Source organism: Zingiber officinale, chromosome 9B (genome assembly GCF_018446385.1).
Source record: "Zingiber officinale cultivar Zhangliang chromosome 9B, Zo_v1.1, whole genome shotgun sequence".
In the NCBI taxonomy this organism is placed as follows: domain Eukaryota; kingdom Viridiplantae; phylum Streptophyta; class Magnoliopsida; order Zingiberales; family Zingiberaceae; genus Zingiber; species Zingiber officinale.
The window spans coordinates 18919336-18944353 of record NC_056003.1 but is presented as its reverse complement, the minus strand read 5'-3'; the positions used below and the strand labels follow the sequence as shown (position 1 = coordinate 18944353).

At 39.0% G+C, this 25018-nt stretch overlaps 1 protein-coding gene across 1 annotated transcript in view; it reads left to right on the top strand.

The window, feature by feature from the left end:
• Nucleotides 1–5705: 5705 nt before the first annotated feature.
• Nucleotides 5706–25018, top strand: part of LOC122024744 (cycloartenol-C-24-methyltransferase 1-like) — a 50170-nt gene continuing 30857 nt past the window's right edge. The window contains exons 1-4 of the mRNA XM_042583427.1: nucleotides 5706–5798; nucleotides 6101–6170; nucleotides 6283–6371; nucleotides 6465–6520. Of these exons, the coding sequence (XP_042439361.1) occupies nucleotides 5724–5798; nucleotides 6101–6170; nucleotides 6283–6371; nucleotides 6465–6520 (290 nt within the window). The 5' untranslated portion in view covers nucleotides 5706–5723. The remainder of the gene's footprint in view (nucleotides 5799–6100; nucleotides 6171–6282; nucleotides 6372–6464; nucleotides 6521–25018) is intronic.

Genomic DNA, 25018 nt, shown 5'->3' with positions numbered 1-25018 from the left:
TAAAATAACATTGATTCCTCAAACAATATTATTTAAATTCACCAACACCTCAAACACCGTGAATTTTGCATGCCACGTTAGTGTGGACGTATACAAATTCATCATTTGTAAGAGGAGGGTTTTACTCATTGACTATCTTGTCAATATAACTTTTTTGACAAATAAAATTACCTCAAACACCATGAATCTTGTATGCCACGTTAGTGTGGACGTATACAAATTCAAACATTTGTAAGAGGGGTTTATTAATTTTATTATATTGCTAATCTAGTTTTATGACAAATCAATAGTTGGTTTCCTTTGGTCACACAAGTAATAGTAGTGACTCCGTTGGGGAGGATACTATTAAATGTGTCTAAGTGTATATCATTACTTGACACTAAGTCCATTAATAAGATTATGCCCCTTCCGTTGGGGAAGATCACACGCTCTTAATTAACTTCCTATAGTCATCCATAAATGGAAGTCTGTTCTAGTGATCCACAAACAAGCTCATCCGTTATGGAGGAAGGCACTCAGAGCCAACGCGCAAGCTTGTTTGCATCACTTACAAACCAGTAATGGAGACCATGGGATTTACTTAAAAATCCCTCTCCCACTTAGTTATTTATAAATGAGGAATTTTAACTATGCTAGCCTACTAAATATGTAAACCAACATGCACACACAGCACAATATAAAAGCAATAAATAGAAAATCTAATTTTCAACTATTATGGCTTTTATCTCTAGTTGTCCTCCGTGTGTTGTCATCCCAAGTCACTGCCATATTTGGCCACCGCCACTGGGTCTAGCCATCTTGCTCCTAGTTCCACTGCGCCTCTGGTCCTTAGAAGGTTCCATGCTTTGCAAGATTCGATCCATGACATAAATAGAATTTTACATTTTGATCCTATATTCCATAAAAGGAATGTACATGTATCTAGATCAAAAATAAAATCCTAATAAAACTAAATACACCTCGTATTTTATAATACAATCATGCACATACAATAAAATGCCCTTGACATGTCCAAGGGTCCAATCACACACATAATAACTATAAGCCATAATAGTTGGATCCTGCATCCACAAAGTTAGCACATCCTACTATTATCCTGCCTAAATTATGTATGACATGTGCATAATTAAACTAATACCAAATACACAGAGGCAAAACCCTAGCTCTGATACCAATTGTTGGTTGCTACTCGGAAAACCTAGAGGTTCCACTGTACAAAAATTTTGTACAAAGGTCTGAACCTTTTCCTAGCTACCATGTGTTCTTTTAAATTAAATTTTGGATCGCCTGTGGAACTTAACACGTTTGATCCAAAACTTAATCTATTTGTTCTTTAAGGTTTAGACTTGGATCTCCTGCGGAACTTAACACGTTTGATCCAAATCACCTAAGTTATTAATTCCATTAAATATTAATTTCCATAATTGGTTCCCAGTACTGACGTGGCAAGGCACATGGCCTTCTTGGATATGGGAACAACCACCACCGACTAGACAAAACCTTTTATGGAAAGCTAATATTTAATTTCCTAAAATAACTTTAGGTCAACCAAAAAGAACAATCAAATCACAAGGAAAAGAAAAATAAAAGAACACAACTTCGAAAAACATATTCGAAATACTAGAATCGTAAGCCTCTTGTATTTGGTATTATTTCCATAAATAACTAGCATGATGCGGAAAGGAAAAATTACTAGTTATACCTTCTAAAAAGACCTCTTGATCTTCTACCGTATTCCTCTTCTAACCTCGGACGTTATGTGGGCAACGATCTTCCGAGATGAGAACCACCAAGCACCTCCTTCTTCCTTGCAAGTTTCGGCCACCATAATTCTCCAAGAGAAGTAGAGGTCCGGCCACCACCACCAAACTCCAAGGGATGCAAGAAACAAAACCACCTTTCTCTCCTTCTTCTCCTAGCTAGAACCGGCCACCATCAAGAGCTCCAAGAGAGGTTGCCGCCGGCCATAAGAAGAAGAGAAGAGGAAGAAGCTAGGGCCGGCCACCAAGGAGGAAAAGAGAGGAGAAGAATAATAGAGTTGATCACCCGTGAAGGCACCTCTACCCCCTCTTTTATAATCCTTGGTCTTGACAAATAAGGAAATTTTAATAAAAAATTCCTTAATTCTTTTGTCATAAAAAAGAAAAATTATTTTAATTAAAAAACAATTTTCTTCTTTTAATAATAATGGCCGGCCACTTCTAATTCCCCAAAACAAGGAAAATTTAATTCACAGTAATTAAAACATCTTAATTTGTTTCTAGAAATTTATAAAAATTTCTCCAATAATTTTATCCCTTCATGATTGGTTAATAAAAAGGAAATTTTATAAATTAAAATTCTTCTTCTAAACATGTGGATAATTTCCAAAAGGAAAGTTATCTCTAAAAATTAAAATCTCTTTTCAATCTACAAATAAGGAAAGATATCAAATATTTTCTTAATCTTTTGTAGAAACTAATAAAAGAGAATATTTAATTTTTAAACTTCTCTTTTAAATTATTATCATGGTCAAAAAGGAAAGTTTTTCTTAAAAATAAAATCTCCTTTCAATCTACAAATAAGGAAAGATTTCAAATCTTTTCTTAATCTTTTGTAGAAAGCTTTAAAAGGAAAGATTTAATTTTTAAACTCTCTTTTAAAACTATGATATCCACATAAGAAATAATTTTAATAAAAAATCCTTTTTAATATGATGTGGCCGGCCACCTAAACTTGGGCTCCAAGCTATTGGCCGGCCACCCTTTAGGCTTGGCCGACCCTAAGCTTGAGCTTCAAGCTTAGCTTGGCCGGCCCCTATTGGTTGGGTAAGAAGGTGGGTATGTGGTGGGTATAAATCTCTATATACAAGAGGCTACGATAGGGACCGAGAGGAGGAATTGGTTTTGGTCTCCCGATGAAATTAAGCTTCCCGTGTTCGCCCCGAACACACAACTTAATTCCATCAATAATAATTCATTCCACTAAAGAACTATTATTGAACTACCGCACCAATCCCAAATTACATTTTGGGCTCCTTCTTATTATGAGTGTGTTAGTCTCCCTGTGTTTAAGATGTCAAATATCCACTAATTAAGTGAGTTACTGACAACTCATTTAATTAATATCTTAGTCCAAGAGTAGTACCACTCAACCTTATCGTCATGTCGGACTAAGTCCACCTGCAGGGTTTAACATGACAATCCTTATGAGCTCCTCTTGAGGACATTCTCAACCTAGATCACTAGGACACAGTTTCCTTCTATAATCAACAATACACACTATAAGTGATATCATTTCTCAACTTATCGGGCTTATTGATTCATCGAACTAAATCTCACCCATTGATAAATTAAAGAAATAAATATCAAATATATGTACTTGTTATTATATTAGGATTAAGAGCACACACTTCCATAATAACTGAGGTATTTGTTTCTTTATAAAGTCAGTATAAAAGAAACGACCTCTAATGGTCCTACTCAATACACTCTAAGTGTACTAGTGTAATTATATAGTTAAGATAAACTAATACCTAATTACACTACGACCTTCCAATGGTTTGTTCCTTTCCATTATGGTCGTGAGTTACTGTTTATAATTTATAAGGTACTGATAACATGATCCTCTGTGTGTGACACCACACACCATGTTATCTACAATATAAATTAATTGAACAACTATATTTATCATAAATGTAGACATTTGACCAATGTGATTCTTATTTCTAGATAAATGTTTATACCAAAAGCTAGGCTTTTAGTATACACTCTAACAATCCGCTCATCCCCGGAACAGACAAGAAACGCAAGAGGACAAAGGAGACAGGGGATAACATCATCCTCGAGACACCTGCCGCCGACAAACAGCAGAGTTGGCGGCCGAGCCATACACAGAATCATACGGTAGAAGCTTCCACCGTCACATCCGAGATATGCTCGGACGATTGCGGAATGGCACCATAGGTACTTTTCTGACACCGGCTTGTTAAGGTATGTTTGGGGAAGCGTGCACGCATCGGGAAACATGCCCGCGCTCCCCCGGGGTCCTATATAAAGACGCCAGACGTCGACGAAGGTATGCACACATCTCTACTGTAGCCTCGTTACTCTGCCTCTCTCGTTGCCTGACTTAAGCGTCGGAGGGCCGTCGCCGGGAAACCCCTCCTGGCTCGGCTTCCTTGCAGGTTCGTCGGAGGGCTACACCACCAGTCGGAGACAGCGGAGCGTGCCACGTCCCCAGTGTCCGTCGTCTCAGCGCTCGAATAGGATCACTTATTAAACCTCTATTTGTTATTTAGGCTCATGCCTATATGCTAATGAGGTTAGACCGTAGTGTAGCTTTTAGAGCTTTACCCTTAATTATGGTTATTACTGCATTACCTAGATTGGTGGATATTTATGCTCATACCATATGTTAGTGATAACATACTGAGGTGTAGTTATAGGATATTATTATTGGATGAGAGTGTTTATTTTATGTTTATCATTATATGGTGTCCTGTCAATCATTGTCTCTCATTTATGGTTGAGAGAGTCGTCAGCGATCACAATACATATGACTGCCCACGAGACATCTATGGTAGTGAATTCTCATGCAACTAGCCCATAGCTAGATAGCTATATATATACCCTATCTGCCCATGAGACCTTCTTGGTAACGAGTTCGCATGTAGATAGGACTTGTTATATGCTAGTTATCATTTGTTTGTGCAGGGTTTGGATGTATTGTATGTACTCTTGATTTATTGGTTATACCTGATTGAACAATGTTATATCATTGGCTATACTTTTGGTTAGTGCTCTTACTTTTGTAGTAAGTATTATTATCTTAGACTGTTTCCTTTGATCTCCTTATATTTTGTATTATACACGATCTGTTTAATACCCACTGAGTTGTTGTACTCACTACCCCTTATTTTTTTCTCTATTTCCATGTTATCAAGTAGAGGATGTGTTCTGTCGCTCATAGGTCCTAGCTGTCGGTCCCACTTATTTGGATTTCCTTTTTGAGTTGCTTGGTGTATTTTTTGTTGCTTGTATTTATAGTTTTCTTTCAGTATCAGTTTTGAGTTTTGTTAGAATAGTATGACTTTTACCTTGTTCGGTTGAGTATGTTTATATGTATATGCATACATACACGCATTGACTTTTGTAACTTGTTAATTTTATATTGCATTGGTGGTGTGTTAGCTTTAATTGGCTTTATATCAATTTTTTTTCTTATATTGTTACTAAGAGGTACCATCAGATTTAATGGACAAGTATATCATCAGGGCGTAACAATAACTCTCTTCAATTAATAAAACATGAAAGAAAAAGAAATGACTATGTTAGTTCTTAAAAAACCTAAGCCGCGTGAATTCTAAAATATAAACTCAGATATATGAAATACAAGAATAAGAAAATCTAGTTTCATCAATTAAACATCACATAAATGTAAATTACTTTTTTGTGGTGGATTCATCTGTTTACAAATTTCTTTCCTTGCACTGTCATATATATTTTAATTTTTATGTGATTCTTACCATTACATGCTTATTTGATCCATAAATAGACTTCAATCCAAATTTTTAGCCAGACTTTTGATGCATACCAAAGAAACCCTTTTCTTTAGATTAGCTCCATGTTCAAGATATTGTTTTAGCTAATACTAGATTATTTTTTTCTCAGTTGAATTCAATTTCGTTAATATCCAAATGACCAAAACTCGAAATCCACTTGATATATTGATATAAATACTTGATGGATAGGTATGAAAATTATCATGACTCTTATGGAGGGGAAGAAGAATTCAGAAAAGCAAACTACTCTGATATGGTAGGTTTCATATATCAGTAAATTAATTTGCCTTTTTATTTACATTTATAATTTGCTGCAGTACTTGAAAGTTGAGTGTCTGGTTGTTAAATAATTTTATTTTTGGATATGAATTTGGTTCTTGTTTGAGAATTCAGGTGTTAATCATGTGACTATTATTGTTATCAGTATTAATTTATCTGGTCATCAAGTGTCCTATATTTGTTGGGGTTCCCAAAATCAAATTTCTATATTTGTAATAAATACTCTTATCACATATTTTCTGACAAATGATGTTTTATATTTTCTTTTATGCATCTCAGGTAAACAAGTATTATGATCTTGCCACTAGCTTCTATGATTTTGGTTGGGGAGAATCATTTCACTTTGCTAATCCTTAAAATATCCAATGATAGTGCAGAAGGATTATAAAACTTGCCTAGAAACCCTTTTTATTCATGCTTTCTAGTCTTACCTCAAATTCTGATTTTTAAGTTTAATATATGTAGATGGAAAGGAGAGTCTATGCGCGAAAGCATTAAGACGCACGAGCACTTCCTTGCGCTGCAATTGGGGTTGAAACCTGGGATGAAGGTATTAGTCTTTTGTACAATTCCTGAATTTGATTGATTATTTCTGATGCTTACAACTTTAGAGCCACAATTATTGAGTTCATTTGTGATTTAGGTCCTGGATGTAGGCTGCGGAATTGGTGGGCCTCTACGTGAGATTGCTAGATTCAGGTACATGTCTACTTGAAAATGATTTGCACTGACAAATCCATTGAATGTATTGTTACTAGAAATGAAGAATATTCATAATCTCTGTTTCATTGTGTTATTTTGTTATGAACTGGGCAGTGAGTGAATCATAGGAATAGATGTAAACATCTTCCCTATGTTTTAGCTATGGATTCAAAGTCAGCCTTGCCTTTCTATCATAATAGAAGGCAAAGGTCCGTTGGCTTTCCACTATGACACCTATCATACACAATCAGACAAGGATATGCATATGAGAGAATCCAGATTATTAGATTTATGGCTTAACTCTCTTCATTGCTTCAATCAAATTATAGCTAAAAACTCAAAATAATTGGCATGTACTTGCATAGTGTTCTGTATGGAATTGTCTGTTAGTTGATATATTATTAACACAACATTTGCCAAAGTAGTTTGGTGTAATTTACGATAGTTCTTGTAAAACTTAAGCCGTATGGATTCTAAAATATAAAGAATTCATATATAAGAAATACAAGAACAAGAAGATCTAGTTTCATCGAAAACATGACATAAAAAAAATTAGTACATAAATAAATATGACAAGGAACCTGATTGAAGATTCATCCTTGTCTTTAGCGTCGTCCAGAAATAATTCCTGTGGAAGAAGATGCAACGGAAAGAAAAGGAATGTCTTCCAAGGAACTTAGAGGTGACGACGCCGAAAAACTTTAGGTCAATGGAAAACCAAAAGATCTGTCAAGATTAAACTCTAAACCCTTGGGGACCAACCCTATATATAGTAGATATATTCATTATTAGCCCATAGATGATAATAGATGCGGGACTATATGTTCTACACATATAATATCTACATCCAATAATCGAAACCCAATAAGATCACTTTAATAGGTTCGGTTTGTACTCATATGCACAACTTACAATTAAGCCCACCAATTAGAGATAATAACCAACAATCTCCCACATGGGCTATTTGTGAGTTATATATGAAATACAAGTAAAACTTTAGTTGACATTGTCACGTCCCAGAGGAGTCCCTGTCCGAGAAAATTTCGGCAGCATCTCCCCTGTACGACGGACAATCAAAAATTTTCTACAAGCACTAAATACTCAGCCACAGGCGGCTGGAATAATAACAATAAAATAAAACATCACCATGCAGTTATATATAATCTATTCAGCCTCTGGCTGTCACAACCACGCAGTTAAGATAATCAAACAGTAAAATAATACTCTGACTCGAAATCCACCCTACTCCACTACACTCGTAAAACTCAAATCCGACGAACTCACCTCTTCTGCCGTCCAGGCAGGCATGTAGTAGAATAAAAACCAAATCCAAATCCATCGATATAATAAAATCTATATCATGTCCATAAGCAAATAAATCCAGAACATAACAAGTGCAAACAGTCTAGAACAGAAAAGGAAACCAAACGAAAAACCAATCACATCCTCGAGGTCTGCAGGGACCAGCAACTGGAACTCTCTCCTGACAGCATCAACCTGAAAATATCAACAATGGAGGCGGGGTGAGTCCAACACTCAGCAGGTACAATTGATATGCAAAGTAAAGAAATAACACCTAGCACTAATCATGCGTACAGTCTCCTGATAAAAATAACTACAAACCGAAGAAGACAGGAGAGAATCTGTACTAACCAGGACCCGGTAAAAGGACAAACAGTCCGAAAGGTATAGAAGACCTGTATGCATGTCAATCAAGGTATCCAAGCAATGTGCAGCATATAAGTGCAACAAACACAAACACAAACAATAAATGCATCATGCATATGATGCCAATGTCATGGTCACCCCTGACGCCAGTCAGCCGACTCACAACAACAGTGGGACCGAGTGGGTAGGGTGACAACCGTGCACTCAAAGAACACTACTCGATGAGTGATCGAGTGTACGGATGCCGTCTACATATCATTCTACCCCAAATCATAAATGGGGAGCGCAATGCTCTCAACTCCCAGTACTGGTACGGGAGGGATCTCTAACGTGCTACACACGCCACACTACCCATGAGCGGACCAACGGAGCATCGGAAGAGCTAAGTGGAGTCACGCTGTGTCCCGCTACCCATGAGCCTCACAACGGAGCAATGATGAAAACCGCAAAGTGCTCGACAATAAAGGAGCAATCAATCACTCAGCATGCAATCATGCGAATGGTGCATGTCACTAAACATGGTAATATACTAAACCAATCTCTGGACATATCATAATGTGCACCAAAGCGAATGAATCATATCAAGGTATCTGATCATATAAGGTATCAAACCTAGGTCCTGACATGGTAAAATATGGTTATATCACTACCCATGAGCATGTGGAATCAGGTACATATCCATACAAGATGTAAACAAACAATCAATCAATAGATAGCATGTATTGGGCAGTGATTAACCGAAACAAGTAAGAAACACAATTAATGCATCTTGTTAATTTAATTACTAAGCATATCAAAGACAATAAGTCAAAAGTACCCGCCTCCGATAAAATGGTCCAAATCCTGACTCCGAGATACTCGTCTCGCGTCAAAGTCCTGAAATACCAATACACAGATATTTTATTTAGCTAAAATTCAAATGAATGGCTAAATAAAATTCTCAACACAATTTAGGGCAAAACCCTGAGTCATAATCATCAACCTACCTAATTTAACACATATAATTTAGTTACTCAACATATATTAAATAACTAAATCAAACTACTCACTCAATTAGGAAAACCCTAATTATTGATCAACCTTAACTGATAATCAATTAACTTATCCGCATCAAGACCTAAATCAATTATACGCGCAACAACGCATTACCTCAATCCACGCTCACCCAAATTCGTATTCTTCGTCGCTAATTTGTCGATGGAACACCTGTTTCTGGAACCGTGGTCGTAACTAGAGTGAGCCACTGATCTACACATCAAACACCAAAATTTGTAGTCAATACATCGACCTCTATGAATTAAACCCTAACCTTACCTCCACAGTTCTAAACCAACAGCTTACCCTAATGCCAAAGCTCGGTAGAATCCAGGGCAGCAACTCACGCCAATGTGAGGCTCGGCTAGGGCAGAAGAAAGGGTCGGTACGTTGGCTGGGGCAAGGGCAAGGAAGTGGCGGCGGCGTGGCTATGGCGACGACAGCGATGCTAGGGCACGTGAGTTCGGCGGCACTGAGTCGGCATCGGCATGCAAAGGAGAAGAGGAAGAGAGGTGCGGCGTCGAGCGGTGGCGCACTGAAGGAGACGAAGAGGAGAAGAATCGGGCGGAGGCGACTGCAGAAGAGAGGAGAAGAAGTGGCCGAGGGACTGGACCAAGGGATTGAGGTCGGCGTCGGCTTCTGTGGTCGGCGCCGGGTGGCTAGGGCAGGCGGTCGGGCGACGGTGCTAGGGCTGAGAACGCTGTCATCGTGAGGGGCAGGGAATGAGGAAGAAGAGGAGAAGGAAGAGGAAACCGCCGAGTGGCCGGCGGTTAGTGCACGCCGGCGGTTAGGGCTTCGGCGCGAGAAGAATCGGCGTCGGGGCCGAGTGAGGCTCGGGAGAGAAGGAAATATAGGCACGGGAAAAAAATAAATGAAAAAGAAAAGGAAATAAGGAATTTATAAAAGAAACAATTCCTCGCTTAAATGGGGTAACCCAAACAGGCTTTTCTGGGCCCCGTTTTTTTATCCCCGTCAACTCGTCCGTACGAGCTCCGAAAAATTTCCGAAAAATGTCCAAAAATTCCGGAAAAATTCCCTTATTAACATTCGTCATTTTTTCCGGTATTTTACAGACATCAAACTTTATGGGTATAGAATACCCCTGTAAATAATATGGTACATTAACTTCATTGGTATAGAACTAAAGACGTCATAACTACTGTATATGATCGTAATAAGCCCCAAGAGTAATCATAAAACCAATATCATTAATGACATGGATCAAAATGTAGATGTGTAGAGTGAAAATTACATGAAATGCGATCAGTACATGTCAATTTTCAATTGGTCATAAGATGACATCAAAAGAGGTCAAATCATATTTGCGAAATACTTTATATTAAACTACAATAGCAAATCATGATCAACTTTATCAATCCAAAAGAAATCTATATTATATTTACAAACATCAAATGCTAAATAGCAGTAGTAAATGATGATATCACAATCAGAGTGTCGAACAAACATATAAATTTCATTAATGTTTTGAACTTTAAGTACGTACAATAATCAAAACAAAATGTTTGTCTTTATTATCAAATATAGAGCAATAAGATAAATACAAACTCACACTAGATGAGTTCTTCTTCTATAAGAAGGACTCCATATCCACAACATGAGCATGAAACACCTTAGGCACCAAGCCTTTGGTGAGTGGATCGGCTAACATGGAATCTGTACTGATGTATTCTACCATAATCTGACTACTCTAAACTCTTTTTTTAACCGCTAGAAACTTGATGTCGATGTACTTGGACTTCGACGAATTGCGGTTATTCTTGGCATAAAATTCTATGGCTTTATTATCATAGCCATCAATGATCTATAATGTTGTGATGAAGTTCTTCAGTCAAATCCCATGATTGGACGTTGTTGGGGGATTTTGCGGCCGGTTAGAAGGGGGGTTGAATAGTCGGTGCCCCAAATTCGATAACTCCCTATGTATTCGTTAGTACACAGTGGAATCTAATACTAATATGAATACAAAAGCTAAAGACAATAAAGACAAGAACAAGCAAACTACTACACGTTGTTTAACGTGATTTAGAGATAAGGCTCATACTCCATGGCTGTCGATAAGGTGGATGATCTCGATCCGTCGGTGGATGACTCCCCGGCAAACTCTGACTTGCTCACGTAGCTCCTTGTGGGTGGAGAAACCTCACCACAATACTCACAAGAACACTTGAGACACTAGGGCACAGGTAGACTACTAATAGGGGTTAACCACCTCTATTTCATCAACCTGAACCAAGCTCCCAAGGCTTGGTTATATAGGTCGCGGGTTGGAAAACGCCGACTACCAGTCGACTAGTGAAAGTTCCAGTCGACTACCCTTTGTGGAGATTCAACCATTATACCCCCAACGGCTCGATACCAGTCTATTGGTAGAAGTATCAGTCGACTGCTCCACACTGGCCGAGCAAACAGAAGCATTCTGTTCACTCCCAGTCGACTGCCTAATCGACTACACAAGTCGACTGATGAAACTACCAGTCAACTGGTACCCGAGTACAGTCTCTCAGCACTCGGACCCTCACCCTTACGACTCACTTGACTTTTCTTCGTTGCGGCCTTAACCTCTTGCCTTCAAGGCTACTTCCTTTGGCTCTCGTCCCTTGGATGCATCCAAGCCCGTGACTCATCCCCAATGTCATCTTTCGCGTATGTCTCGAAGTCGCTTCCCTCGGCCATTATCCTTGATGCCTTGTCCATGGTCCCTTGGATGCTCCATCCTTCACTAGACCCGAAGTCATCAAACTGAGTCATATGTGTATCCTGCAAACCTGCACACTTATATACACATATCAAATACAAGGGTGAACCTAAATTAAACCCTTTGCCCAAACACCGAAACACATGGTCGCACGGACCATTGGGATTGCTCCAACAATCTCCCCCTTTTTGATGTTTGACAATACTTTTAAGTTAGGGAAAACATAATAGCAAATAACAATGCTAAAACAAATGGACTTATGTTGCCAAGGCTACACACTTGGACTTACACCGCCAAATGGACTTTTGTTGCTAAGGCTACACAGTTGGACTTACACTGTCGAATGGACTTACGTTGTCAAAGCTACACACTTGGACATACACTGCCGAATGGACTTACGTTGCCAAAGCTACACACTTAGACATACACTGCCGAATCAAAAATGCAAACATGCATTGGAACCTATCACAAGGGTCCCCTACACCTAATCTCCCCATTGAGCTAAGAATTTTACCACAGGGCTATTTAAGAATCTATCACAAGGCTCCCCGTATACCTATGCTCCCGAGCTAGAAATTTTACCACCGCAAATGTATTTTTCAAGTTTTCCTAACTAAACCTTACTTCTCCCCCTTTGCCTAACATTAAAAACTCCAACAATATCGTAATTGTTAAAACTTGATCATCAACCTGACCCTAAACTCATGTATTTATCCCCCATGGATCTCATACATCTATACGAGCTGACCCAGTCAAAATCAGTGCTGAAAAATAGTTTCAGGCTGGTATCAGTTGACTACCACAAGTATCAGTTGACTGCTCCTATCGAATTCAACACAGAACCATTTTGTGGTCGAAATTCATTGTTACCAGTCGACTGGTAACTGCACTAGTCGACTGGCACCCTAATTCCAGCCTAATTAGCATTTTAAATCCAATTTCAAAAATACATAAAAAATTTCACAGACATTCAAAAATCTCTAAATTTTGTGGAGAGACCTGTTTTACCCATGTCTAATTGGGAAAAATACATTAAAAAATATATCTATAACCAATCCCAAGATTGACACAAAACCTAACACTAGCCAAATGGTTCAATTGAACTTTGACCTAAATTCCTAGTTTTGGCTTCCTCTTGATGTATTTGCTCATACTAAACCATAATGCATCCCTAGCATTGGTTTATATAACATCTATACATCCAAAATCAATTTTCATGCTATATGACTCCAAATGTCATATTTCCTTACATGAAACTAACCCAATTATACCAATTCCCTAAGTTTGAGACTCAAGTCCGTCTCTAGACCATTTGGCACTCTCCATGACTCCTTTAGACTCCCAAGTAGTACCCACCTAAGATCTATTTGCCATGAGTCCCAAATTGACTCTTTGAGCTCCCCCTAAAGCTCTTAACCTTGGTCACCACCCTAGGTGACTCATCTACAATCACTAGGTCACATTGGTGTACCTCCGGTGACACTTGTCTTACAAATCTAACTGTTGGGGGATCTTGCGGCCAACTAGAAGGGGGGTTAATGGACGCCCCCAAATCGATAGCTTTCTACGTATTCGTTAGTGCGTAAGTAGAAATACAATACTAATATGAATACGAAAGATAAAGAATAAGAAAGAACAAGCAAACAAACCGACACGCCGATTTAACGTGGTTCGGAGATTAGGGCTCCTACTCCACGTCTATTTGTAAGGTGGACGATCCCGATCTGTCGGTGGATTAATCTCTAGAAACTCTGACTAGCACAATCATCCTTGTCGGTGGAGAAGCCTCGCCACAACTCTGTTAGGATGTATATTAAAAGTCTAGCTTTTTGTATGAACATTTATTTTCAAATGAGAATCACATTGGTCAAATGTTTACATTTAGTAAATGCAGTTGTCCATTTAATTTATATTGTAGATAACATGGTGTGTGGTATCACACAGAAGATCATGTTATCAGTTCCTTATAAATTATAAATAGTAGCTCACAACCAAGATGGATTGGCACAAACCATTGGAATGGTTGTAGTGTAATTTGATATTAGTTTGTCTTGACTATAAAATTACACTAGTACACTATGTGTGTATTGAGCAGGACCATTTGAGGTTGTTTCTTTTTATACTGATTGCATAAAAGAACATAACCTCTGTTGTTATGGATGTGCGTACTCTTAATCCCGATATAATAACAAGCACATATACTTAGTATTTATTTCTTTAATTTATCAATGGGTGAGATTTATTTCGTTAAATCAATAGGCCCGATAAGTTAGGAAATAATATTATTTATATGGTGTGTTTTGATTATAGAAGGAAACTATGTCCTAGTTATCTAGGTTGATGATGCCCCTTGAGGAGCTCATAAGGATTGTCATGTAAACCCTGTAGGTGGATTTAGTCTGACATGACAATGAAGTTGAGTGGTACTACTCTTGGAGCTAGATATTAATTAAGTGAGTTGTCAGTAACTCATTTAATTAATGGATATTCGATATCTTAAACACAGGGAAATTAATGCACTCATGATAAGAAAAGCCCATAATGTAATATGAGATTGGTGCGGTAGTTCAATAATAACTCTTTAGTGATATGAGTTATTATTGATGAACTTGAGTTGAGTGTTCGGGTCGAACACAGGAAGCTCAAGTTTATCAAGAGGCCAAAACCAATTCCTCCTCTCGGTCCCTGCTGTAACCTTTATAAAGCCTCACATTCACCCGTTTTGATTTTGCTTCTTACCCAAATGAGGGGCGGACCACAACCTTGCTTGGTGCCCAAGCAAGGGGCCGGCCAAGCCTTGCTTGGTGTCCAAGCAAGGGGCCGGCCATACCACATAGGAGAAGAGAAAGAGAAAGTTTTTATTAAAACAAAACTTTGTTAAAATCTTTTCCTTTATAGCTTTCTACAATGGATTAAAAGAGGGATTTTAATTTTGTTAAAATCTTTCCTTTTTTGTAGTTATCTACAATGGTTAAAAGAGAGATTTTAACTACAATGGTTAAAAGAGAGATTTTAATTTTATTAAAATCTTTCCTTTTTTGTAGTTATCTACAATGTGTAAAAGATAAATTTTAATTTTGTTAAAATCTTTCCTTTTTATAGTTATCTACAATGGTTAAAAGAGATATTTTAATTTTGTTAAAAAAATTTCTTTTTTTGTAACCAACCATTATAGGAATAAAAGGAAGATTTTGTTTAAAATAAAATTTTGTTATAATCTTTCCTTTTGTAGCTATTCACAATAGTTTAAAATAAATATTTTAATTTTATTAAAATCTTTCCTTTTTTGTAACCATCTACAATAGCAAATAAAAAGGAAATTTTATTAAAATTTTCCTTATTAGCCGCTAGCAAAGAATATAAAAGAGGAGGAGGGGGTGCTCCCTAATGAGATAACCCTAAGCTCTCTCTCTTTATTCTTTAGGTGGTCGGTCCTCTTCTTTTCCCTTTCTCTCTTGAGGCCGACCGCATCTATTCCTCTTCTTCCTCCCTTTCTTCCCTCTAGGGCTGGCACCCCATCTCCTCTTGGTGGTCGGAGTTTAGAGAAGAAGAAGAAGAGGAGAAGGAGCATATAGGTGGCCGGTTGCTTGGTGGAGAAGAAGAAGTAGAAGGTGGTCTCTTCACTTTGTATTCTCTTGGTGGTCAAAGCTTGGAAGCAAAGAAAGGTTCGGGTGGATTTTATCTTGATAAATCGTCATCCACACGACGTCCAAGAAGAGAGGAATACAGCAGAAGATCAAGAGCTCTTTAAGTTACAAAGAAAGTAATAACTAATTATTTGTTTCCGCTGCATAATTAGTTTGTGTTCTTTGTATGGATCCTGAAATACCAACACAAAAGACTAGCGATTTTGTATTTTCATTTTTGTGCTTCAATTTTGTGTTTCGATCTTATGCTTTGATTGAGGTCTCTGTAGTTAAACCTAAGGTTACTGTGAGAAGTTTAAATATTCAATTTCTTTGAAAGGCTTTGTCTAGGAAGTGGTGGATGATCCCATAACCAAGAAGGCCTAGTGCCTCGCCAACGACCTGGAAGTCAATCCTTGAAATAGATATTTAATCAACTTCTGTAATATGGTTTAACTTCTGAAGAACACAAGAGTTGAACTTGGAGTAAAAATGTTAAGTTTCATTTCCAATTCAAGTTTAACTTTGAAGAACGAACTTGAAGTAAAAATGTTAAGTTTCGTTTCCAATCCAAGTTTAACTTCTGAAGAGCACATGGGTTGCTAGGAAAAGTTCTGTGCTTGTACAAATTTTTATATAAGGGAAACAGAACGGTATTCCAAGTAGCATCCATCAAACTCGACTAAGAGCACTCGGATTGCTAGGGCACAAGTTAACTACAAATTAAGGTTAACCGCCACTAATTTTGTAAACCTTAACTAAGCTCTCAAGGCTTGCTTATATAGACCATGGGTTGGAAAACCCTGCCTATCAGTCGACTAGTGAAAATACCAGTCGACTGCCCTCAGTGGAAATTCGATAATTAAAACCCAACAGCTCGATACTAGTCGATTGGTGAAAGTACCAGTCGACTGCTCCACACTAGCTAAGCGAACAAAGACATTCTGTTCGCTCCCCAGTCAACTGCTCAGTCGACTACACCAGTCGATTGATGAAACCATCAGTCGACTGGTACCTGAGTACTATCTCTCAGCACTCGTACCCTCACCCTTACGACTCACTTGACTCTTCCTTGCAGCCTTGACCTCTTGCCTTCAAACCTACTTCCTTTGGCTCTCGTCCCTTGGATGCATTCAAGCCCGCGGCTCGTCCCTAATGTCATCCTACGCATATGCCTCGAAGTCGCTTCCCTCGGCCCTTATCCTTGCTGTCTTGTCCACGGTCCCTCGGATGCTCCATCCTTCATCGGACCCGAAGCCATTAAGTAAAGTCATATGTGTATCCTGCAAACCTGCACACTCACATACACATATTAAATACAAGGGTGAACCTAACTTAAACCCTTTGTCCAAACACCAAAACACATGGTCGCACGGACCATTGTGATTGCTACAACAATCTCCCACTTTTTGATGTTTGACAATACATTTAAGTTAGAGAAAACAAATAGTAAATAACAATGTTAAAACAAATGGACTTATGTTGCCAAGGCTACACACTTGGACTTACACCGCCGAATGGACTTACGTTGCTAAGGCTACACACTTAGACTTACACTGCCGAATGGACTTACGTTGCCAAGGCTACATACTTGGACTTATACCACTGAATGGACTTACATTGCTAAGGCTACACACTTGGACTTACTCTGCCGAATGGACTTGCGTTGCCAAGGCTACAGACTTGGACTTACATTGCCGAAAGAAAAATGCAAATATGCATTGAAACCTATCACAAGGTTCCCCCTTCACTTATACTCCCCATTGAGCTAGGAATTTCCCACAGGACTATTTAAGAACCTATCACAAGGCTCCCCTACACATAAGCTCCCGAGCTAGGAGTTTTACCACCACAAAGGTATTTTCAGGTTTTTCCAATTAAACCTTACTTCTCCCCCTTTGCCTAACATTGAAAAGCTCCAACAATATCCCAATTATTGAAACTTATCATCTAGATTGACCCTAAACTCATGTATTTATCCCCCAAGGATCTCATACATCTATACAAGCTAACCGAGTCAAAATCAGTGCTGAAATATAGTTTTAGATTGGTATCAGTCGACTACCAAAAGTACCAGTCGACTAGGCTTATTGAAACACACTCATAGAAACATTTTGTGTTCGATAAATATTGTTACCAGTCGACTGACACCCTAATTCCAACCTAATTAGCATTATGAACCTAATTTCAGAAATACATAAAAAATTTCACAGACATCTAAAAATCTCTAAATTTTATGGAGAGGTCTGTTTTACCCATGTCTACTTGGAAAAAATACATTCAAAAATATATCTATCACTAATCCCAAGATTGACACAAAATCCAAAACTAGCTAAATGGTTCAATTGAACCTTGATCTAAAGTCCTAATTTTGGCTTCCTCTTGATGTATTTGCTCATACTAAACCACAATGCATCCCTAGCATTGATTTATATGACATCTATACATCTAAAACCAATTTCCATGCTATATGACCTCAAATGTCATATTTTCATGCATGAAACACATCCCATGTGTGTCAATTCCCTAAGGTTGAGATTCAAATCTGTCTCCAAACCTTTTGGCACATTTCATGACCCAATCTAGACTCCCAAGTAAAATCCACTTGAGATCCATTTACCATGGGTCCCAACTTGACTCTTAGAGCTCCCCCTAGAGCTCTTAACCTTAGCCACCTCCCTAGGTGACTCATCTATTGTGGATAAACCATAATGATGTCCCTTAGAAGATTTCCTTATCTTCTTGACCTTAGACACAACATCCTTGCCATAGTCATATGCAACCCTAGCATATTTCTTCTTGGCCTTGGATGACTCTCCCTTGCCATGATCATTTGCCACCCTAGCATATGATCTCTCCTTAGCCTTGGAGGGACTAGATTGGTATCCCAAACTCAATCTATCATTATTAGGTCTTTGGCTACCCAACACTATACTTAATTCCTTAGATCCAACATTGAATCTCTTAAGGATTTTTTCTAAATTTTCAAGCTTTGCCTTCAAAGCTTGATTTTTTTTCTTTTCTAGGTCCCTAACCCTAGAGTTAATTTGTGCACATTAGACATTTCTAGACCTACCCTTCCTAGGCATATGTCTCCCCTTTTTGGGATTAATGCCTTGATTTTCCTTAGGTCTACTGTCTCTAGATTTATCATGCATAGGTTTCCTAGGGTTATAATCTACATTTACCCTATTTCTATCATGATATTTAAATCCAAAATTTTTCATTGCTATATAATGATAATCATTATTTTTCCTAGCATGCATGGGAACATAAGAATTTGAATTACAGTTCAAATTAGGGTATACCTCCTTTACCCTTGAAGCTCTTCCTCGACTCGAGCTCCTCTTCTTCACTTTCTCCCATTTCTTCAATTGCTCTAACTTCTTGATCTCCCTCTTCTTAGGGCATTTGGTGTGGTAGTGACCCTTCTCTCCACACGTGAAGCATATGATGCACATTTTTCTCCTTTGGGTTTCTTCATTCCTACAACCCATGTTAGTGTTTAAAATAACTTGATTGAGTTTAAGAGATACCTCTTTCTTATTCAATGGACATCTACTCTTGTAGTGTCCCTTCTCATTGCACCCGAAGCATATTATGTGGTCCTTTGACTTCACTTTGGTGGAGATGCTTGCAAGGTTGACTTCCTCTTCACTTATCTTGGACCCTTCTTGAACCCTTGAGGATGTTGATGATACTTCCTCATCTTTCTTTTTCTTGAATGTGACCGAATTCACTTCCTCTTTTGATGTTGAATTGGTCTCCACATCCGATTGGTCCTTCTCCTCCTCTTGGACCACTTCATCCCTTTCTTCAAATTTGTCTTCCTCTTGTGTAGTCATAAGTTCATTGCCTTGAATTTTCTTTAATTTGCTCCACAACTCGTGAGCATTCTCATATTTACCTACACTACCCACAACATCATTAGTAATAAATTGATCAAAATTGATATTACCTTATCATTGGCCTTCGATCATGAGGTTTGCTCCTCTGTCCAATACCGTGGTCAGAGTCTCTTTCCTTTCTAATCTCTTGGGACTTTGAATGGTTCTTCGACGACCATCATTATGTCTGATATGCGTAGATCTTATGATCATTTATACTGTTAGTTAGAGCCCTAGAGCCAATCATATGATGATTGTTGTATGGACTCGATGTATCATATTCCTATATATTTATAAGGCATTTTCTTTATGGTTATTATACTTACTTGTATTGGTACAAAATAACTAAGTATAATAGCGTCCTTGAGTAGAAGGTTCTTATCTATATCAATCAATTGGTTGAATCGATAGTGAGATGATATAGATAACACTACTCTTAATCATTCCTAGTCATGTATTAACATTTAGGGACAATGTTAATATGACGAGATTAGCATGTAGGTCAACTCGATGACTTGATCTCACAAGTCATGGATATAGAGATATCAAGTTGACACATGGGTATACATTGGAGAATGTATGATGAATGCCCTGCCATGAGAAAGTATCATGGATCATTATATGAGTGGCATATACTTTCTCATGTGACTATTAGTCCTTGGACCTGAAGTCACCATTGTTCCCTACATAAGAAGTTGCATACTTTGGCTTCGTCAAACGTCACCCGTAATTGGGTGGACTATAAAGGCGATTACTGGGTATGTAACAAATTATGCGGAGGGATGTGAGTGATGTAGATGGGATCTATCCCTCCTATATGACGGGAGTGACATCATTATTCTTGATAGAGTGAGATCACTAAGTGCATGGCCATGCCCAAATGAGTCAATATGAGATATTGAACTCATTTGATTATAGTGAGTCTACTTGGAGTTCAAGATTTAGATTGATTAGAGGATGATACGGTCTATGTCTCAAATTGATCAATCTAGATGTCAAGGATAGAAGGACATTGTCATATATTGTGAGGGTCACAATTAGTAGTCACAAGGTGATGTTGGATCTCAACATTCTTGTAACTTGGGTAATGATGTGTTGCTAGATACCGCTTATTACTTATATTTCTAAATGGGTTTAGGAACATTGTCAACGTTACAAGAACCTATAGGGTAACACACAAAGAGCAATTAGATGGAGAATAGGTTAATATGATGAACCAAGAGGATTAGGTTCATGTGATGAACCAAATTGGATTAAGAGTAATCCAAATTAGACTAATTGAGTTGGACTCAACTTGATTCATGTGTTGAATGAGTCTAATTTAGATTATGACTCATTGAATCAATTTAATTTAATGAATAGAGATTCATTAAATCAAATTGACTTTAATCTATGGTTAGATTTGATCAACGATGGGGATTTAAGTCAAGTTTGACTTGACATGAGAGGGAAGATGAAGAGTCAAGTTTGACTTGACCTTGACTTGACCAAACGTCATGTCATTGTGACTTGGCATAGGACCGGCCAATGATGGTGTTCCACATCATCATGGCTACATTAAGAGTGTGCCACCTCATGAGGAATACCAAGAGTCATGACTCTTGGTATTACATGGAGGTATAATAACCTCTTAATGTGGCCGACCACATTAGTGCAAGAGTTAGCAATTTTTGTGTACTCATTCACTTCATCATCTTCCTCCTCTCTTCTTTCTTGCTCTCCCTCTCATCCTTACCGAGACTCCTTGGGGTGCTAGCACACTCTAAGGTTTCCTCTCCATCTCTTGTTCGTGTGGATACTTCTAGAGGTGTGTACACTTGAACACACTTGAGATCCAAAGAACCTTGGACGAGCGGAATTTGTGAAGGGCTTCGCTTCAAAGGTATACTCACTTTCTTGTAGATCTAGTGTAGATCTAGGATAGGAAACATGTACATGTAAATTTTTATATGTCTTCGCACGGATCCGTGGCAAGACTTCGGGGTTTCCGCAACGTAAAAAGTTGTTTTTGCGGCCCGAAAGTCCCAGCAGTGGTATCAGAGCCACGTGCGAAGCGTGTACATGTTTCGTTTGTATTTTTATGAAAAATATCAGATCTGTAAGTTTCTGTAACTTTACTATTTTTATAGATTTTATGGGTATTTTTCTCGTAGAGGCGAAGCAACAAGTGCTAGGACACTTGTAGGCTTCGACTACCGAGAAAAACCTTCCAAAACGGCAAGGTCTTGCCCAAATTATTTTGGGATAGCGGCTTAAGGTGCTGTTGGATCGTAGTAGGACACTCGTGATACTCATTTCATGAGAAGGGGTGCTACCCCTAACCCCGCAAGGGGCATTGTCACACGATCGTGCCCGAAAATCGCTAAATGGGACCTCCGGGAAGTTGTGACTCATAAAATCGTAAAAATAGTAGTAAAATTATAGAAATTTATATTTAATACATAATTTAAAATTATGTATGATTTTGTGATGGTCATGGCCCAAAGCCCCAATTTGATTGGACAAAATGTGTTGTAATTCATAATATGGCATGCACACCATTTTTGTGTGATTGTGCGTGTTGTATTTCTTATATGCGACCAGCGCGTTGTACCTCTCATTTTATATTCCTGTTATAAAATAGTTTTAGACTTGAATGTAACTCGAGTTTCATATTTATAATGTACAAAATGGAGCGGTGGACGGTCTACTAGAGAAGGAGTTACGAGGAGGGTGCGAGCAACACATGGCGATCAAAGGGAGGAGCTTGGAGAAGCTGTTGACCCTAGGTTGACCGTCCGATCTTCTCATTGGCTTGAGAAGATCATAGTAGGGTCATGACCTAATCAAAATTTAATTATTCTGTAAAATACCGAAAAATGGCGAATAATGATAAGGGAATTTTCCTGAATTTCTGGGAATTTTTTCGGAATTTTTCGGAACTTGAATGGACGAGTTTACGGGGATAAAATGGGGTCCTGAGAAAACCTATTTAAGCTACCCATTTAAGTGAGGAAAAGTTTATTTTCTTTTTCTTTTCCTAATTCTTTTTCTTTTTCTTCTTTTCCGTTTTTCCCATGCCCTCACCCGAACCTCGCCCGTGCCCTCTTCTTTCCCCGCGAACCTGTGTTGTGCCAAAACTGCTCCGAGGCAGTTCTTTCTTCTCCTTCTTCTCCCGAAATTCTTTCTCCTCTTCTGATCTGAGCGCTGGCGCCTCTCGCCGTAGGGATCCTGGTCACTCTTCACCTCCTGCTTGTGTCGCCCTCGGTCGCCACAGCCAACGCCCTCTCCGATCTCCTCACGGTGCCACCTTATCTTCTGCCCTAGCGCCGGCCGTCGCCGCCCTGAGCTCTAGACCTGTCTCCGTCGTAGAGATCAGAACCGTGCCGACGCCACCTTCTTCTTCCCTTGCCCTCTCTGCCCCAACGTCTCTGCTTGGGTTGTTTCCGGCCAAGAGCAAGGAGGATTTAAATCCGATGTTTCTTCCTCGTGCCCTAGCTTGTGTTCCTCCTCAGTCACCACCCGTCTACTTGATCACATCAGCGACTTCCTGCTTGATCCGGTTGATATCAGTGTGGTTCAGTGAGGTAAGATTAGGTTGTTGCATGAATTGTGATTCCACTTATTGAATTCAACTTGGTCTGATCAGTGGGAAGGATTTCAGCAGGAATTGTGTACTGTGGGGAGTTCATGGTTTCGGTAGCAAACCATACAACATTTCCTTATTCCAGCAGCAGTAGACACATCGGTGATTTCCAGCCATGGGTTACACTCTGATCACGAGGCATCAGTGATTATCATCAAATTTGGTGAGTTTTAAGGTTGAAGTTATTGCTAGGATTAAAATGGCAGATTGTTGTTTAGAGGATTGATTAAGTTATTGGAGGAATTATGTGAGTTGGATTCATGATATGTTGAATATTAAGTAAGTGATTGATTCTTATGAGGTAATTGATTTATGATGGAAATCTTATTGATTGGTTGATGTAGAAGGTCACATGATCCTTTATAGGATTATGGGATTAGAATCATGATTTGTTATGATGGATTGTTAATTAAATTGACATTTGTGATTAATAGAAGAGTTTATGAACGATATAATCATTGGATTGATTATAAAATGTGGAGTGTCTTGGAAAGATTAAAGAATTCATGGATGATTTGATTGGGATTTTCCCTAATTAGGTTGAGTTGAGATTTAGCTAATTGTTGCATATGTAATTAGCTAAATTATAATCATGTGATTTGCAGGACGTTGATTGGGGACGAGCACTTCGACATAGAGGTTGATTAGCTCGATCTACATTGAAGGCGGGTATCTCTTGTAGGACCGTGATCGTTCGATAGAGGGGGGGGTGAATATCGATTCGAAAACTCGAGTGTGAAAGTACGCAGCGGAAAAGTAAATGGACACAATTGATTTACTTCGTTCGGAGCCTGTGACGACTCCTACTCGAAGGCCCGTGGTCCTTGACCACTTTCGTTGGGCAATCACTAGCAATTCGAAATAATGATTACAAAAGAAGTTCAATGAATGCTAATGAAAACAAATACCGACAAGAAAGAAAAGGAAGGAGCGAAGTGTCGGAGCTTTGTTAGCGTCGCTGGAGCACAGAGCAGCAAAGCAATCTGGGAATTCTCAGTTGTGTCTTAAGCTCCACCCCTGGGGCTTCTTTTATATGCTGCTCCGGGCGCCTGGATCCCTTCCGGGCGCCCTGGTGTGACGTGGCAAGTCCAGTCAGGATGCTCCACGTGGTGAGGCGACGCAGAGGATAAAAGTTGCCTCCGGGCGCCCGGATCCCTTCTGGGTGCCCGGACCTCCGGGCGCCCGGACCACCCTTTTTCCAGAGATTCCTTCTCCTGCAAAACAAGGTTAGTCCGAGGCAAAATATACCCTGCAACACAGACTGTTAGCACAATTTATAAAGTATGAATTTACAGAAAAAGTATGACTTAGATTCCGTCTTTCCGAGACCGGAATCTAGTCACGATCTCGACTTAGATATCCGAAATGGATCTAAGCCGGATCGACGCCTAATGTTCCCTTCCCGAGAACGCGTACTCGCAGTCACTCCCTTCCAGTGACTTACCTCTACTCACCTGCCAGACGTCCGGTCAGCCCTTTGACCCGTCTGGACTTCTCGCCAGCTATCCGGTCAGCCCATCGACCTAGCTGGATTTCTCGCCAAGCGTCCGGTCAGCCCGTCGACCCGCTTGGACTTCTCGCCAGCTATCCGGTCAGCCTGTCGACCTAGCTGGGCTTCGTGCCAGACATCCGGTCAGCCCGTCGACCTGTCTGGACTTCTCCTGCACACTCGATCAAAGTGTCAGACAACAACAAAACTAACTTAACCCATTTGTCATTCATCAAAACCTATGTTAGACCGTTAGTGCTACCCACACCAACAATCTCCCCCTTTTTGATGGAATGATAACCTGGTTAAGTTAGTGAAAAAATGCAATAAATAAAACAGGTACATGGGTTTTAGTGTTTTCAATTTGGTTTAGCTAACTTAACCACCTAACCCTCCCCCTTTGGCATTCATCAAAAAATAAGCAAGGGTAAGCAAGCATAGTGTAGGGT